This window comes from Tympanuchus pallidicinctus, unplaced genomic scaffold, assembly GCF_026119805.1.
Source record: "Tympanuchus pallidicinctus isolate F22 unplaced genomic scaffold, pur_lepc_1.0 scaffold2, whole genome shotgun sequence".
Taxonomy (NCBI): Eukaryota; Metazoa; Chordata; class Aves; order Galliformes; family Phasianidae; genus Tympanuchus; species Tympanuchus pallidicinctus.
In genome coordinates this window covers 17,217,960-17,233,709 of record NW_026294721.1, presented here as the reverse complement: position 1 = coordinate 17,233,709, position 15,750 = coordinate 17,217,960, and the positions used below count along the sequence as shown (strand labels likewise).

Genomic DNA, 15,750 nt, shown 5'->3' with positions numbered 1-15,750 from the left:
CTCCAGAGATCATCGAGTCCAACCCCCCTGCCAAAGCAGGTTCCCTACAGCAGGTTGCACAGGTAGGCATCCAGGCAGGTCTTGAACATCTCCAGAGAAGGAGACTCCACCACCTCCCTGGGCAGCCTGTTCCAGTGCTCCGTCACCCTCACTGTAAAGAAGTTCCTGAGCACATTTGTGTGGAACTTCCTATGCTCCAGTTTCCAGCCGTTTCCCCTTGTCCTGTCTCCACACACTGCTGAAAAGAGTCCGGCCTCGCCATTCTGCCCCCCACACCTTAGATATTTATAGACCTGGATCAGGTCCCCTCTCAGTCTTCTTTTCTCAATGCTGAACAGACCCAGTTCACTCAGCCTTTCTTCATAGGAGAGATGCTCCAGGCCCTTCACCATCTTTGTGGCCCTCTGCTGGACTCTTTCCAAGAGATCCCTGTCTTTTTTGTACTGGGGAGCCCAGAACTGGAGGCAGTACTCCAGATGAGGCCTTACCAGGGCAGAGTAGAGGGGGAGGATCACCTCCCTCGACCTACTGGCCACACTCTTTTTAATGCACCCCAGGATGCCATTGGCCCTCTTGGCCACAAGGGCACACTGCTGGCTCATGGCCAACCTGTCATCCACCAGGACACCCAGGTCCCTCTCCGCAGAGCTCCCCTCCAGCAGCTCATCCCCCAGCCTGTACCGGTGCATGCAATTATTCCTCCCCAGACACAAGACTCTACATTTGCTTTTGTTGAACCTCATCCGGTTTTTTTCTGCCCAGCTCTCCAGCCTGTCCAGGTCTTGCTGAATGGCAGCACGGCCTTCAGGCGTGTCAGCCAATCCTCCCAACTTCGTATCATCAGCAAACTTGCTGAGGGTGGCCATTATCCCCTCATCAAGGTCATTGATGAAGATGTTGAACAAGACCAGACCCAGCACAGACCCCTGAGGAACACCGCTAGTTACAGGCCTCCAACCAGACTCTGCACCACCAACAACAACCCTCTGTGCTCTGCCAGTCAGCCAGTTCTCAACCCACCTCACTGTCCACTCATCTATCCCACACTTCTTCAGCTTTATTATAAGGATGTTGTGGGGGACAGTATCAAATGCCTTGCTGAAATCAAGGTAGACTACATCCACTGCTTTCCCCCCATCCACCCAACCAGAGACAACATCATAGAAGGCTACTAGGTTGGTCAAGCACGACCTCCCCCTGGTGAACCTGTGCTGACTACTCCTGATAACCTCCTCTTCTTCCAGTTGTCTGGAGGTGACCTCCAGCAATCATCTGTGCCTAACTCCCAAACTTACCCATGTCTATGAATTTCTTGTGTGCTCGGGAATAGATGGAAAGATTGGATGAGCTAACTCTGGCTGAGGATATCCTGGTTCCCTACTGCAGGCTGACTAGGAATATTTTTGAGTTTTGCTCTTCCAACTCCTTTGCATGAGAAGAGTAGAAGTGGACCAGTAGTTAATCATTTTACTGAAGAGCCTTTGCCCATCTTCATTTCATGCTCATGACTATTGCGGGTGCCTGCTTGTAGCCAGCACATGGTAATGGCAAAAGAACTCATTTGCATTATTTCCTTTAATTCACTGTTTCCCTTACAGACCTGAAAAGGGATGAATCAAAAATAATTGCTTGCTTATAGAGTAATACTGACTTGTTCATTAAACCTTGCTGGGGCACTGGATGCAGACACTTGAATGATCTGGAAAATATGAGAAGAACTTGGCTAGGGAACAAAAGCAGAGCTGATATGTGATAATGGCAAAAACAGAAGTCAAAGCTATATAATACAGGCAAATTCCTATTGAATGCCTCTTTGTCTTGCTTTAAAGAAACACAGAGAAGCACTCAGGATGTGCAGATAAGTAGGCAGTGTTCCTTACAGCAAAGCTGAAGGAAAGAAGGAAATGCTTCAAGGGTTGGTGCCTGGTTGTATGGAATATTGCTGGGCTGAAAGCAGTCAGCGGGAGTTCATCATGATAGTTGCTCAAACTACTTTATCGCATCAATATGCAGTAATCAGTAAGAAGCAGCCACAGTACTTTCCCATTGCTTTGTGCTCTACGAGTGCATGGTAAGATGGGAAGAGGGACTAACGTGGAGTTTGGGTCAGTAAAGAGCACCGCATCGAATAGTAAGCTCAGCCCACATTTTAAAAATGTGGAAGGGGAACAAAAAAAGGGAACTATGATGGCATGTAAAATTCAGCTCTTCCTCTTGCCTACCAATCAGTCGTTCTAATAAGTAATAAGGGAAACGTTTTTTGAGTATTTGTTCACATACAGGGTGAAAGAAATAAAGACAAGTCAATAAAAAATTAATGTTACATTCTGAAATTTCTTTGCATCTGCCACTACTGCTACATTACCATGGGGGGAGGGCTTCCAACCTACTTCATAGGCTTATCAGCTAGCTTGGTGTAGGCAAAATGTCTCCCTCTCACAGAAAGAAGTAGCCAAGTACTATACCTTAAGAGAAAATTATATTGGTTGCTTTCACAGACAATATTGAATTACCCTTCAACCAAGATCCATGAGTGCAGTTTCAGCATCTGATTTCTGTTTTTACAAATTTGTGTATATGTGTCTTGAACTGGATCACTTTATTTCACTGTGATGTTTCATAATGTTTTTGATAGGCAGCTTTTACCCTTTACAGTGTAAGGAAACTGCTGTATCATCTTAAAAATGTGTTGTATGCCAATGTAGTCTGCAGTTCAGATTCAGTAGTGCAGTCTTTCTTCAGAATATACTCCACTCCCAGCTCAAGATGGTCCTTTGAACAGTGGAAACAAAAAGAGAACTAGAGTGGTAGTGCCATTAGTGGCAAAATGACATAGTGACATTTCTGATTCAGGCAAGTTCTTATACTAGTTCACTTCTACTAGTTCACTTTCAGGTGACACAGGACACTTCATTAGCTGATAGCATGCTGTGATCCAGATATTAGAAAAAAAAATCCCAGTATTGGCCTCAGTGAGATAATTAGGATCAGTAGAAAAAATCCGTAGCCTATTTTGCTGAGTTAAAACCCATAGGATTGCATCCACTGCACTTTACTTTCCTTTTACACTTCACATCCTTGTAGCCAGGATGGAAGCACTGCTTTAAAAGTCAGCTAGTTAAGTTCCAAAAAAAAGTTACAAAATTTTTCTACAAAGTTGTCAAACCCGAAGAGTTCCCTCCTGTGATGCAGCCACATCACCATACAGTTTCTGTCTGGGAGCCTGCAGCTCCACGACATCCCTACACGAGCAGTCCTGGTGCTGTGTGTTATTTGGAATCCTACTTAAGCCAAGAGCAAGGAAGCCATGAAAGCCCTGGCTTTAACTTCATTTTGGCTTACACCTCTATCACAGTCAGCTTGCAATCCCAGCTTAAGCCAAAACCTGCCTGCCTGCCAGGCATCCTGCCATGCAGGAGGCTGAAGAGGTTTGCTGCTGATTCAGGCCAGTGTGGGCTGAGGGTCGCAGGGTTTCCAGGATCCCAGTCCAGCTGGCTTGCTGGACCCCACAACCTGCCTGCAGACCAGAAGCCATAGCAAATGCTAATGTGAATCCTGTTGATTGAACTACTGCTTACCCTCAGCTGGCAGAGACTTTCTTAAAACTGCTGCTGTGATCCTGGCAGATCACCTTTCAATTTGGAAATTTTGTATATGCGTATTTCCTTTTTTTTCCCCACTCCGCCTGCTCAACAGAAAATCTTACAGAATTTTCCTCCCACTCTAATTTGCACATAAACAAATTTTAAAATGCCAACACTTCACCTCTTCAGATATTCTGGTGTTTGCCCATTGTAGCATAATAAGTGTGGGTATTTAAACCCCAACAAAGATAGAATACATTCAAATGGAGAAATTCTTCCAAAATTCAGCAGATTGCACAGGGTTACCCTAAGAGATGGAATGGTAGAGCTTTGCTGACATATTCCACCTTCTTTATACTAAAACTGTAGAAAGATCATCCTGTGAAGGGATTGCAGTCGGTTTTTTCCTCTTTTTTTTCCTTTCTTTTTCTTTTCCACAGTCTTTAATCTAAACAAAAATAGTGAGCAATGCTGAACAAGAATTGGGAATTCACTGAGGTAACTTTTTCTTCCTACAACTCTGGTAGCGTCACTGCCCAGCTGTAGGATTATCAATAATTTGGTAAGATGTTATTTGTAATGCTCTATCTGGGTAGTTTCGTAAAATATCTCCTTCTCAGGCAGGCAGGTAAGTGCCCAGTTGTACATAACAGAAAAGTCACTGTTGATGCATAAGGAAAGGTGTGCGGTTTCCTAAGTTTCAAACTTCCTGTGCTCATGCAGTTGAACAATATAGCATTGTGTTCAGAAGGAAAGCGAGTTCCCAGTGGTACCTGGCTGAGTTTGGGATTACACTGTTACTTCAGGATGTACCTAAATGTCATTGCAGAAAGCTCCAAGGCTGCCATTTGCCTGAACATCTCGTACTGCATTAGCACTACTTTCATCTGCAGTTAATTATTTATATTTTTAAAAGCTTTACTTCTTGAGTACTGGGTTTTCCAAACCAGGAAGACCCTGTAGTCACTGTGTGGGGTCAGATGGATAGAAGAAAAGGAGCAAAGCATCACTGCTTTGTAGCTACCCTACCTCTGTGCAGTGCTCCTGAAAAAAATTAAAAATAGTTTCCTGTTTTAGCAGGAAACTCCCTGTTATTTATATATCCTCTCTGTCACCTAATGTGAGGTGTCAAGTTTATAAACAAAATGCAGTGCAACACACCAAGTTTTATACCTCCAAGAAGATGAATCAATTCCAATTTACATTGCTTCATTTATAGGGGCTATGCAAGGAGTGGCCTGAAGAGAAAAGCAAAATGAGGAAGTTTCTGGATTACTATTTTCCACTAGAAATTCTCATTATTTTTATATTAAAAGGCTTTTTTTGAGAGGTGAGAAAATTCTATCCTCTAATACACTTTCAACAGTGCTGTATGCACTTTCAGTGCTGTTTTGCCCACAGCTGAGCCTTCATGAAGAGGGTCTTTAGTGCTCCAGGTATTTAAGGCTTACGGCTACAAACAAGACACAGTAGAATAGGATTTCTTTTGTGTTTGTTAAAGTGGATAGTGATAGGAGAAGGGAGAGACAGGTTTAGGGAGATTTAGGTTAGATATTAGGAGGAAGATTATCACATAGAGGGTGGTGATGCACTAGAACAGGTTGCCCAAGGAGGTAGTGGATGCCCCATCCCTGGAGGCATTCAAGGCCAGGCTGGATGTGGCTCTGGGCAGCCTGGTCTGGTGGTTGGTGACGCTGCACAGAGCAGGGGGTTGAAACTGGATGGTCATTGTGGTCCTTTTCAACCGAGGCCATTCTATGATTCTATGAAGGTGGAACAGAGCAGTGTGCTACAGCAGAGTGGTGTGTGGCACTGTGAGATTACGGTGCTATAAATTAGGAGACTGCATTATTTTTCTACCTCTTCAATATTTTAATTTTCTTGGCAAGTGTGTCCCCATTACATACCACTTTTTCCAATCCTGTATCATAGATGAGAAGCTTTTACAGGGTGTTGGTAGTTAGAGGGCAGAAAATATAATGTTGAATCCTCTTTACTGCACAGCTCCTTGCTACAGACTACAACTGAATTTCCATAACAGAAAGCCTGGAAACGGGGATCTGGCTCCACATCACTGTGCTGTGTTACATACAGGTGCTGATCCCAGGAATCCAGAATCCTGAGAGTCAGCAGGTGTCTGTGTTGTGAGTTTTCTGTAGGGAATAAAGTTATAAACCCCAAAGAAGGTGTTTATCCTCAGTCTTCACTACAACTGTAAGAGGTTTTTCTTCTGTCAGCAGCAGTTGTGCACGGGTTAATAGCATTTTAGGGCATAAACAAGGAGAGCATTAAAAAGCCATGTAACAAGCACAGGCTTCCTGCAAAACTCTCTGTCCTCTTTCTCCTCTCCCGTGGCAGCAATACATGGAACAAATCCTTCCCGCTTACAGAGGTACATAGGCTTCTCTGCAGGTTGTTTTCATTGCCTCTTCCCAGAGTCTTGGCTTTTGGAGTTACACTAGTTTAATTTTTCAGATCTGCTAGGATTTGGGCTGCAGATATTCTTTTGCCTTTTCTATTTTATTACAGACTTCTTGCATAGTTTACTGATTAGCAGCCACTTTATGGTACTCAAGTATTGATTTTGGTCATGGGTTGCTAGTTTTCTTAGGATTTTTTTTTTCATAGCAGTAAAAGGCATTGAAATGCTATTACTGAAATGAATTTAAAAGTTTAGCATTCACAAGCATTGGATTTGTTCACAATAACTTTCAATTTTCTCACTTTAAAACACAAACAACCAAAACTGTTATAACAACAAGAGTGTCATAACAAGTCCCAGATCTCTTCATTGTTTTCCAGCCTGCTTTTAATTGTCTGGGTGTTACAAAAGTAAATTCAAAAGTTTTGAATTAGCAGCATTTAAAAATCTCAGAGTATCTGGAACTAATAAGGCTTCTACTGAATAGTAGTAATTCCACAAAGAAAGACCATTACAAAATATGTTAGTTTGTGGCCATTGCACTATACAGCGTTAAGTTTCAGCCTGAACTGACTGCGTTCAGAACTAAAGAAAATAAGGCATGACATTAAGAGAGAAAAATAGAGTATGCTAGATGGAGTCAGTGAAATAGAGGAGCCTGACAATATAAGAGTAGCAAAGAAAGAAATTGCAATCATACTGCTGTAGAGCAGGATATAAACAAAAGCACCAAACTGATGGTGTATGTACACTTTCAATAATGAGTGTGAATGAAAGAATCAGTAATTCGAGATCGAAAAGGAGGTGAAAAAACCTCAATTTGATTTTGGGTAGCCACCTGGTATTAAATAACTTAAAATCAAGTGAAAGTTATTGTGTGGCTGGGCAGAGAGAAAGGAAGATTACAGCAAACATTGAAATGAAACAGATGAGCTTTCTTACTACAGCTACAGAATTAAGGCATAAAACGAAAGAATACTCAGGGAGAATTTGAACCTAGTAATCATTAGATCAATAAAAAAGAATTCATTTAGGACAACTGGGAACTTAAGAATGTGAAAGCAAGCACAAAAGTGATGTTTTGGCCAAGAACTTCTGGACAGGGAAAATCATTTTTTTTCTAATGTCAGCAGAAAACTTTGTCTAAATGTCAGCAGCAAGAAGAAAATGTGAAATCATCAGCAAAAAGAAACATTTATCATTCCTGAACTTCCATGTCACCTATGGCAACTTCTGGGAACAAGATTTTCCAGAGGGAATATTATGAATAGTTGCTGGCAATAGATTTCAAATATTTTTAAACATCTCTCTGAAAACAAAATATGTCATTGAACGTCCACTCCAGAATGGCTTTCTTTATCAGAAGAGGAAAATAAAAAAGAATGGTACACCTAGTTTTGAGCAAGAACCAGGAAGATCTAAAAAAAAAATAAAAATTAAAAAAAAATGTGACCAAGTAGGCTTGTCAGGTTTTGCTATACAGAAGCAGTTCATCTTAAAATGCTGAACAAATGAACCCAATGTAGTCTTATAAATGATTGTTCATCACAGCAAAGCAGTTATGCAAGAGCCCCTTAGAGAATCCTGAATCAGATAAAAACAGGTAGACAGCTGAGGACAGGTTAACAGCAGCGACACGAGGAGCTCCTCCCGCTGGTGAGCACAGCCTGTGGTGTGTGTCCAATCCATCACTGCTTCACAGGTCTTGCAGAATCCAATGGGATGATTAGTACCTTGCTACCATAGGGGCTTAAAATGCTACCAATATCTCCTCAGAGCTGCCCATGGGTGAAACTTTTAAGAAGAGGACAACAGAATGAAAAACATTTCATCTACAGTGAAGTATTTTCCACCTTTGCGGAAGGCCAGGGTTGCCTCCTGCCAGCCAGGCCAGGCAAGGAGCCCCTCACCTACTGTTAAATATCCATCCTGACCCCTCAGGGTCTCATCCTTCTGCCTAATATTTCTTCATTTTATGGGATTGGTCAGAGTTCTTACATGGGATTGACAAAAAGTACCTGTGCTCTTGTTTGGAGTACTGGCTATGGTGAGGTGGAAGAGAAGGCAACACTGATAACTGTCCTTATCTACATTTGCCATCAAACCAGTGCAAGTTACTCTTAATAAGGCATTTCACCTGCAGATCAGGGATAAATATTTTGCTGCCAACTAGTATCTGAGAAGGATGCGTTTTCAAGCTACATTTAAAAGTTAGAATGATGGATTTTAAAAACCCAGTACATAGAGACAAGGGGTTTTCTTTGGGAATATCTTCTGGTTTTATTTTATTTTATTTTAATAAATTGTGCAAATAGATGCACAAGATGTATATCTTACTAAAGAATCTGTGCCAGGACCATTAAAGCCAAAAGTTAAATTATGGTATTGTTCAAGTCCACAATAATGCACAATTTCTGGGAAAACTAGAATTTTTTTCTATGAGAGTTCACCAGAAAACAGCACAGATTCTTGTATTTTCCACGTGGAAGAAAACCTCAGATAAACCTCAAGAGCTCCTGGAATACCTAAAAATACAATACCCTTTTTGTACTTTTGTACCAAATTCCTACTCTGTAATATGCTGGGCTTTTAATCTTACATCCTCATTATCAGATACTGGTTATTATACATATATATATATATTCACATTTATATAACATATAGTCACATTTATATAACATGTCACATATTTGAAGGGGAAGACAATAAAAAGCTAACTTAAACCAGTGCAATTTGTATTTATTTCGCTGTAATTGGAGACATTCCTGTTTACAGAAAAATACCAGAGTATTTATATATATATATATATAAGAAGTATATATATAAGAAGTATTTATATATATATATATATATATATAGGAAGACATTTTAGAAATGGAACAGTTCCCTGTCATATCCTGGGCTATCGATGTAACACTCAGAATTCAAGCCACTGTTGTGTGCTGTGTCACAGGACAGAAACTTTAAGTCCTGTGCATGTAGAGGCAAAAAAGAGGATGTGCTATGTCTCTTTGGAGGCTCTCATGGGCCACTAAAATAGCAAAAGAGAGAAGGAAGTACTGTTGCTACTTAGCTCAGTAAATAATGAGGATTCCTAGCAAATAGACAAACTGGTGCTTTCTTAGGAGTTAACATCCAATCACCTCACCTCAACACCAAAATCTTAAATCTAAGCAAAAAGCAGGAGTGCCTCAAACAGAGCTCCACGGAACTCTGTTGACCATCAGATGGCCACACTAGGGTTCCAGGAATTTAAAGGTTATGAAAACAAACCCAATATTACCATTCAATGTCTAAACAGGACACTTCATCATTACCTAAAAGGCCTGTTAAACTAAATGTAAAACTAATATTCCAAGAATGCTCTTATGGTGCTATCTAGAACACAGACTACCACTCCAACCTTTCAAAAGCTCAACTCCCACTTGTTGAGGATACTGAAGATTAGTTGAAAAGTTGGCTTTTTGCAGTACAGCCTACCTGAATACATGTAATTTAAAGCTCCTGTAGTGTCTTTCATAAACTAAGCCCAGATTCACCCTTGTTGACAGGAACTGTGAAAATCTCTTACAAAAAGATAAATGTTTGCTCTACTTATTCTGGGTTTGCTTAGTTCTGGATCTATTACTGCCATGGAAAATTCAGGAACATTTGACTGATTCTGCTAAGAAGCATCTTAAGGAAAAGGTAAATAAATCTCATGCCTATGCAATGATTCAATGGATTTATGATTTTAAAACCTAAGCTCATGGAATTTTGAACGCAACACAGTTTTTATTTTGCTGGATTAGAACAGCAGACATTTTATCAATACACAGGAGATTCTGCAAACTTCATTTGATCATACCACATAATTCTCTTTTCTTTGCGTCAGATTGAATTTCGGTGATTCAGAAAATCTGAAGTGCCATTTTTGGATACAAAATTTTTTAAACATTTTTTTATGTATAACTATACCATACACATACTATGTGCCTGCACCCATGTTTCTTTTGCTGTCATTTCACCATTAGATTCCATATAAAAACCAAGGAGGTTTTTTTGGATACTTTTCTAATGGCTTAGAATACTCACTGGGGCTGAAAACAGGCCAGAGTTTCTGGAAATCTAAATCCTCTTATTTTAATAGTTTTTTAAATCCTTGGCATTTAGCTTTGAACTTTTACCAAGAAAAGTTATATCTTATAAACAATGGCATTTGTTGATTGGATGGAGGACTAGATCAATATTGGTTTTGGCAACTCTTTTTGGCTGTGTTTTTCTGAAGAAATATGCTGGTTGTGGTGTTAAAAAGTTATGTCAGTTCCTTAACATGTGCCTCTTTTTCTTGGAGCATTGCCTGAAATTTAGTTTCCAAAGTTACTTCCAGAAGTTAACTTAGAGGCTGGCCTCCTCTGCAAAGGAAGCTACACAAAAAAGTACTGGAATATAATCTACTGTTGCGAGCTATCACCATGCATGAAGTAAAGCGATTCAAGATTAAAGACATATCATAAAACAATGTATTTTTGTTTCACAGAAGCGCTGAACCGTAGGCCCCAACTCTCATTTACACTGATTAAGTCTGATTTACGCTGTTCTTGCATTTTAAAATGAGGTTGAATGTAAATAAGTCGAATGATAGCAATGAGGTTTTAGGCACTATGGGAGTAATCTGTCTGACACACAGCAAAATACAAGCCACATGATTTCCATGAATCTGTTCCTGATTCAAGCCCAGTACTATGAATGAACAAAAAACTATCTTTTAGGGAAAACATGCCATTTTGATTTCAAAGTTTCTACTTAGAGGAAATGCAAACTGACAAATTGCTACGATTACATTCAGGATTAACATTTTCATCTTATTTTGATTTGAATTTGTTTAGTTTCAGCTTCTGACTGTTTCAGCCTCTGATACCGCTGCTAAAGGAAGGAGTCGCTTTGATTTAAAATGCCTGTTTTCAGAGCCAATGGCTTCCCTCAGTATGGGTTGAAGGATGAGCTACCTGAACTCCAGAGCCAGATAAAATAGTCCTGCAACTGGTACAAAGGTACCAGCATCAGCATAATCTCTCATGTTTTTACCCTTCCCCTAGGTTTTGCTAAAATAGTTGTACCAATCTGGTGATTTAAAATGGTTGCCTAATTACAAGTTTAAATTTAATAGCGGTCCCATATCTATCAGTCTCCCATACGTGCCCTTAGTTCACCTATCTGTCTTGGTACTTAGCCCTCAGTTGTGTTCCCAGAAAGCAATCACATTACATTCCAGACTTTCTTCTGCTGTGATAAATAAGACAAGCTCCTTCATTACTCTCAAAGAGCAGTTTTCACAATTCACTCAAGTGCCTGCTGTACATGTGTAAGTCTAAATTCTCAAATGTGAGCAAACAGATTTTCCACGGAGCATCTTACTCTCAATGAAGAAAATTAATATTTTCTGATTTTAAAAAAGAAATTCTCTCACCTGATTCATGTTGAGATTACTTATGCCTACATTCAGCTCACTTTGTTCCTCTGCCTGACAAAAGCCTTTTTTTTTTTGCTGGTTGTTGTTGTTGTTGTTGTTGTAGTCTGATGAAGAAGGCCACTTTACAATAATAATACATGTTGTTTGATCCAGAGGATGGAATTCACATCCTCTGTCTTTAGGTACTTTCAGAAAGTAATTTAGTCTCTCCTGAGAAAGGTGTCCTGAGCAGGTGGGATAAATGAGCAGTAAAAGCTCCCATCCCTGTATGTTAATTATAGATGGCTTTTGATAATGTAGTGGAAAGTACAGCATCAATCGATTATACAAATAGAGCACTGTATTTTCTCTCCCATGAAAAAAAGAACAAAAACCACTTATCGAACTTTGCTGTATATTCTTCATTATTTCTAATTTTCCTCTAATAATGTCTAAATGGGATATTTATGGTCTCTTCTGGTCATTACTTTTATTAAATGGCTTCCCTTTCACTTTAGTGTCAAATGTATGTTTAAAAAAAAAACAAAAATGTGCTGTTTCAGGTTTTTTATTATTGTAAATCATTACTAATGAAAAATAAGTTATGAATGTCAATCTATTATGATTTAAGGATAACTGTTAGCTGTGCAACTTAAACTGTTGCACCTCTAGTAACCTATGAAGTGACATTCCTTCTTTTTCCCCACTAACACCAGAGTTCTATGTGATTGCTTGTGTCAGACTAAAGTAGGCTTTGTGCACCATGTGGGTAGTTATCCCTGTAATTATTCTGAATTACTTTTTCCATAAAGAGTTCAAAACTATTTTACAAAACAAAAAAATTCAAAAAATATACATCAAAATTATTGTATTTAGAAAAGGAAGACACGTAGTACAGGTGTATGAAAAAGTTTGATAGTATATGTCAGCTTAGGCAAGTAGTGGAATTCAGATAGATTTAATTATGTGTTGACTTTGACCAGTTACATGTTACTCTGCCAAAAACTAATAGAGAAATTTTAAGGGCAGTAAATATTCTGCAATTGATTTTTCTTAGTTTTCCTCGATATGGAGATTATAATTTTGGAAGCTCACTTCTCTCCCCATTAGGACAACAAGTATAAAGCGATCTATGAATCAAGTTGTTCATGGATTTATTCGTACCTGCTATGGAGTTTCTTTAAAGATTTTGGAATGACATCTTCCATTCTGTAGTTCCTTCATTATTCCAGAAAAACTTTCCGGTCTCTACACTCTGTTATAACTTTCATCACCAAATCTAATCACTTCCAGAAAAGGAAAAAAAAATGTTCTAAAACTGGCCATTTTTTTGTACTTCACAAGAAAGTTTTCAGACATTTTTATAAGCCAGGCCCTTCCTGCAGTCACTGGCAGTGTGCTGTCTGAGTTTTGATCCGCGCTGCTTTTGATGGCAGGATCTATTATCATTTGAAATGGTATATAGCAGATGCCAAATACTTGGCATTTTACACTTGTAAAATACACAGTTCAGTCAGAGATCTGAAATGCTCTCATCCTCTTTTACCTGAAATGTTGATTCTGAATTATGGTGAGAGTGGAGACAGTTTCCTTATCTCTTCAGAATTTGTCTGACATTTGTGGGAGCAAACAGTATCCTGGCATGTTGGTGGCTTTGCCTATGACTCTAGATTGTCAAATTTGATCATTTGACCCAAAAAATAAACTTAAAAAGTACTTTCTCTGAAAGCCAAAAAGAGATTTGTTACTCTTTTTAGTTTTTATTTCTTTTTCTTATTTACTCAATCTTAATGCACGATAAAAGGATTGCTTTACCAAGGGTACTAAAATCAATCCATGCTTCTGGAGAAACTTGCAGCAGTTCATGTGTCCTGTCAATGGTACAGGCATTTCATTGCTGGGCTTCCTGTGTACCTCCCCAGTGCATCTCCACATTTAATGCAACAACACATCTTTGCCACTGCTGCTGGGCCAAAGCCATGGCCACACCTCATCTTGCCAAGGCAGTGCCCTCACTTGACCCAGCAGCAGGAACAGTTCCCTTTGCTTTCATCTCTGTCAGACCAAAAATGGAGCTGCTGGACTTCATATGAAAGCTTTTCTTTTCTGTTGGGATTTTAGGGGAGGCCTCAGATCTCATTTACTTAGTTACATATTTTTTCATTGGATTGCAAAGCCCTTCTTTCCATCATGTTCTTTTCTTCTTCAGAGAGCATGATTTGCAGACTTTCCCTCAACTTTGTCATCCACCCAATATGCAGAGCTCCTCAAATCTTTTTCTGTACATTGTCCCATTGTTTACCTGTTGCTACGGATCATCTTTGAGTTCATTATTTTTTTAAGACAATTCTTGAATGGTAAAAGCAAAAACTGCAGTATTCTAACTGCAGTATTCTAGAAGCTGTTTGAGGCAACAAGCAAGAGCAGAAACTTGTAGCCAACTCACTTGTCTTTCAGGTTAATGTTAACTCCTCCCTCCTGCTCAGAGGCACAGAACAATCAATAAGATTATCAGTGATCCTCAAGATCCTTATCAAAGGCCTATGAACATGAAACATCGATTCCCCACCATGCAAAAGTTCAGTCATCCTGCACACACACATGCCATGGAGGTTCAGATGCCTGTTCAGATCTCACCATTCCACCTAGAGGGAAGGACTCACGGGCAAGAGGGACCAGTTACACACAGGCTGTCTGCTTGAATCAGACACCTCAAGAGCAGCAACAGCACTTGTTCAGAGAGACATTTAGACTTTCCTCAAAGGCCTAAAATTATAGCTATATGGTTCACAGAGAGAAAATTTCAGCTTCAGAGCAGTCTCCTCATCTTCCAGTATGAGAACTTTCAATATTAGTTAGGAAGGGCAGGCAAAATATAATTCAATTCAATAAAAACTGACATAGTTCTGCTTTATGGCACTAGACATAGATCATTTAATTAATTATTCAATTTTTGCATGAAGTTCTCTTCATGCAAAATATAAATATATTGTTAAAATATCTTAAACGTATTGTTAAAAGAGCTAATATAAAGTAAGATGAAAGCAGAGTAACAGTGCAGAAAGGTTTAAGAGTGTGTTTAAATCGTACAATAAGCACTTACAAGACTTTCATTTGGCTTGGCTTACAGCATCAGCATGCGACGTTCTTGCAGTGCCCTGAATCACTGAGCCACAGAACAGCCTTACCCCATCCTCTGCAATTCCCAAGCAGAGAGGTTTCTGGGCTGAGCTATGGTATTTTCAGCTTGAGGTGGAAAAGGCAAGCTTTCCAGATCTTTCATGTGCAGTATACTGATTCTACGTAAAAGAGCAGACTTCCTCATTTGTATATGGAGCAGGCTATATTCCTCTTTCACTATGACTGTCAGATCTGTGACACAACCTCACAAACCCACTGCAGAGAAATTCAGAAAGATTTTAGAGAAGTCATTTAACTTTTACTGAATACAAAATGCCAGAGACTTGCTTTTAATGACTGAAAGTTTTGTTTTATAAGTAAGAGAAGGAAAATGAGTCATGTGGAACATATATCGTGTATGAGGCATCTTACCCACAGAAAGGCAGAGGGGATGCAGAGAGATTTGCCTGAACTTCTAACAGCCTCAAAGAGCTTTTTCCTTCCTACTTTGTAGGACAGTATATTTCTTTGTTTATGTACAGAAGCAGTCATTATGTCCATCCAAACCTCAACCTGAGCAGGCGACTCAACATATGACTCATATGACTGTTTTGAATGGCATTGCCAGTGGCATTTGAAGCCTGCAGCTCACACAGCCCCGGCATCGGCAGCTGTGACAGCTGTCTGTCTCTTCCTCACCACTCCTCCGGGATTCTGTGCTCTTCAAACATGGATGTGACAGAGAGGAGCAAGAGAGCATGAATGCAAGGCAAAGGATAAAACTGTGAAATCACATCACCACTTGACAAAATTCATGGAGTTGTAAGAAAAACAGTTCTGAGATGCTAGACAGCGTCCTTTACAAGAAACACCCACATGCCTGTCTGTCTTGTAATATTTTCCCCTTTACATATGTGCCAGGCAGGAGGAGGTTATTGATGCTCTCATTTTACATCCAAAGAACCCAGTGATGTTAACAGAACAGCAGGCACTGGTAAGACAACAGCCATGACAGTGCAGTTAGTCAGCCCTTCAGGAAGTAACCTATGCCTTGCCAATGTGATGATCCTGTTTTCAAAGACTGCTCGTGTGTGGACTTTCTTTTAGTGTCTGAAATTTGACCTTAGAAATTAGCATGATGTGAAAATGTCAAGAGTTGATGTGGTCATTGTGTGTAAAAGTATCCAATGGAA

The 15,750-nt window shown here is 39.7% G+C and overlaps 1 protein-coding gene across 3 annotated transcripts in view; it reads right to left on the bottom strand.

Annotated features, from left to right (window-relative positions):
* RBPJ (recombination signal binding protein for immunoglobulin kappa J region) overlaps positions 1 to 15,750 on the bottom strand; it is a 143,760-nt gene that overhangs the window by 76,733 nt on the left and 51,277 nt on the right. Inside the window, exon 1 of one of the 3 annotated variants that reach the window (XM_052683320.1) lies at positions 14,626 to 14,682. The exons of 1 other annotated variant lie outside the window; for it this stretch is intronic. In XM_052683320.1, coding sequence (XP_052539280.1) covers positions 14,626 to 14,630 — 5 coding nt within the window. In that variant the 5' untranslated portion in view covers positions 14,631 to 14,682. Of the gene's footprint in view, positions 1 to 14,540; positions 14,683 to 15,750 lie in introns of those variants that run through there. One more of the 3 variants, XM_052683318.1, reaches the window with a different exon arrangement.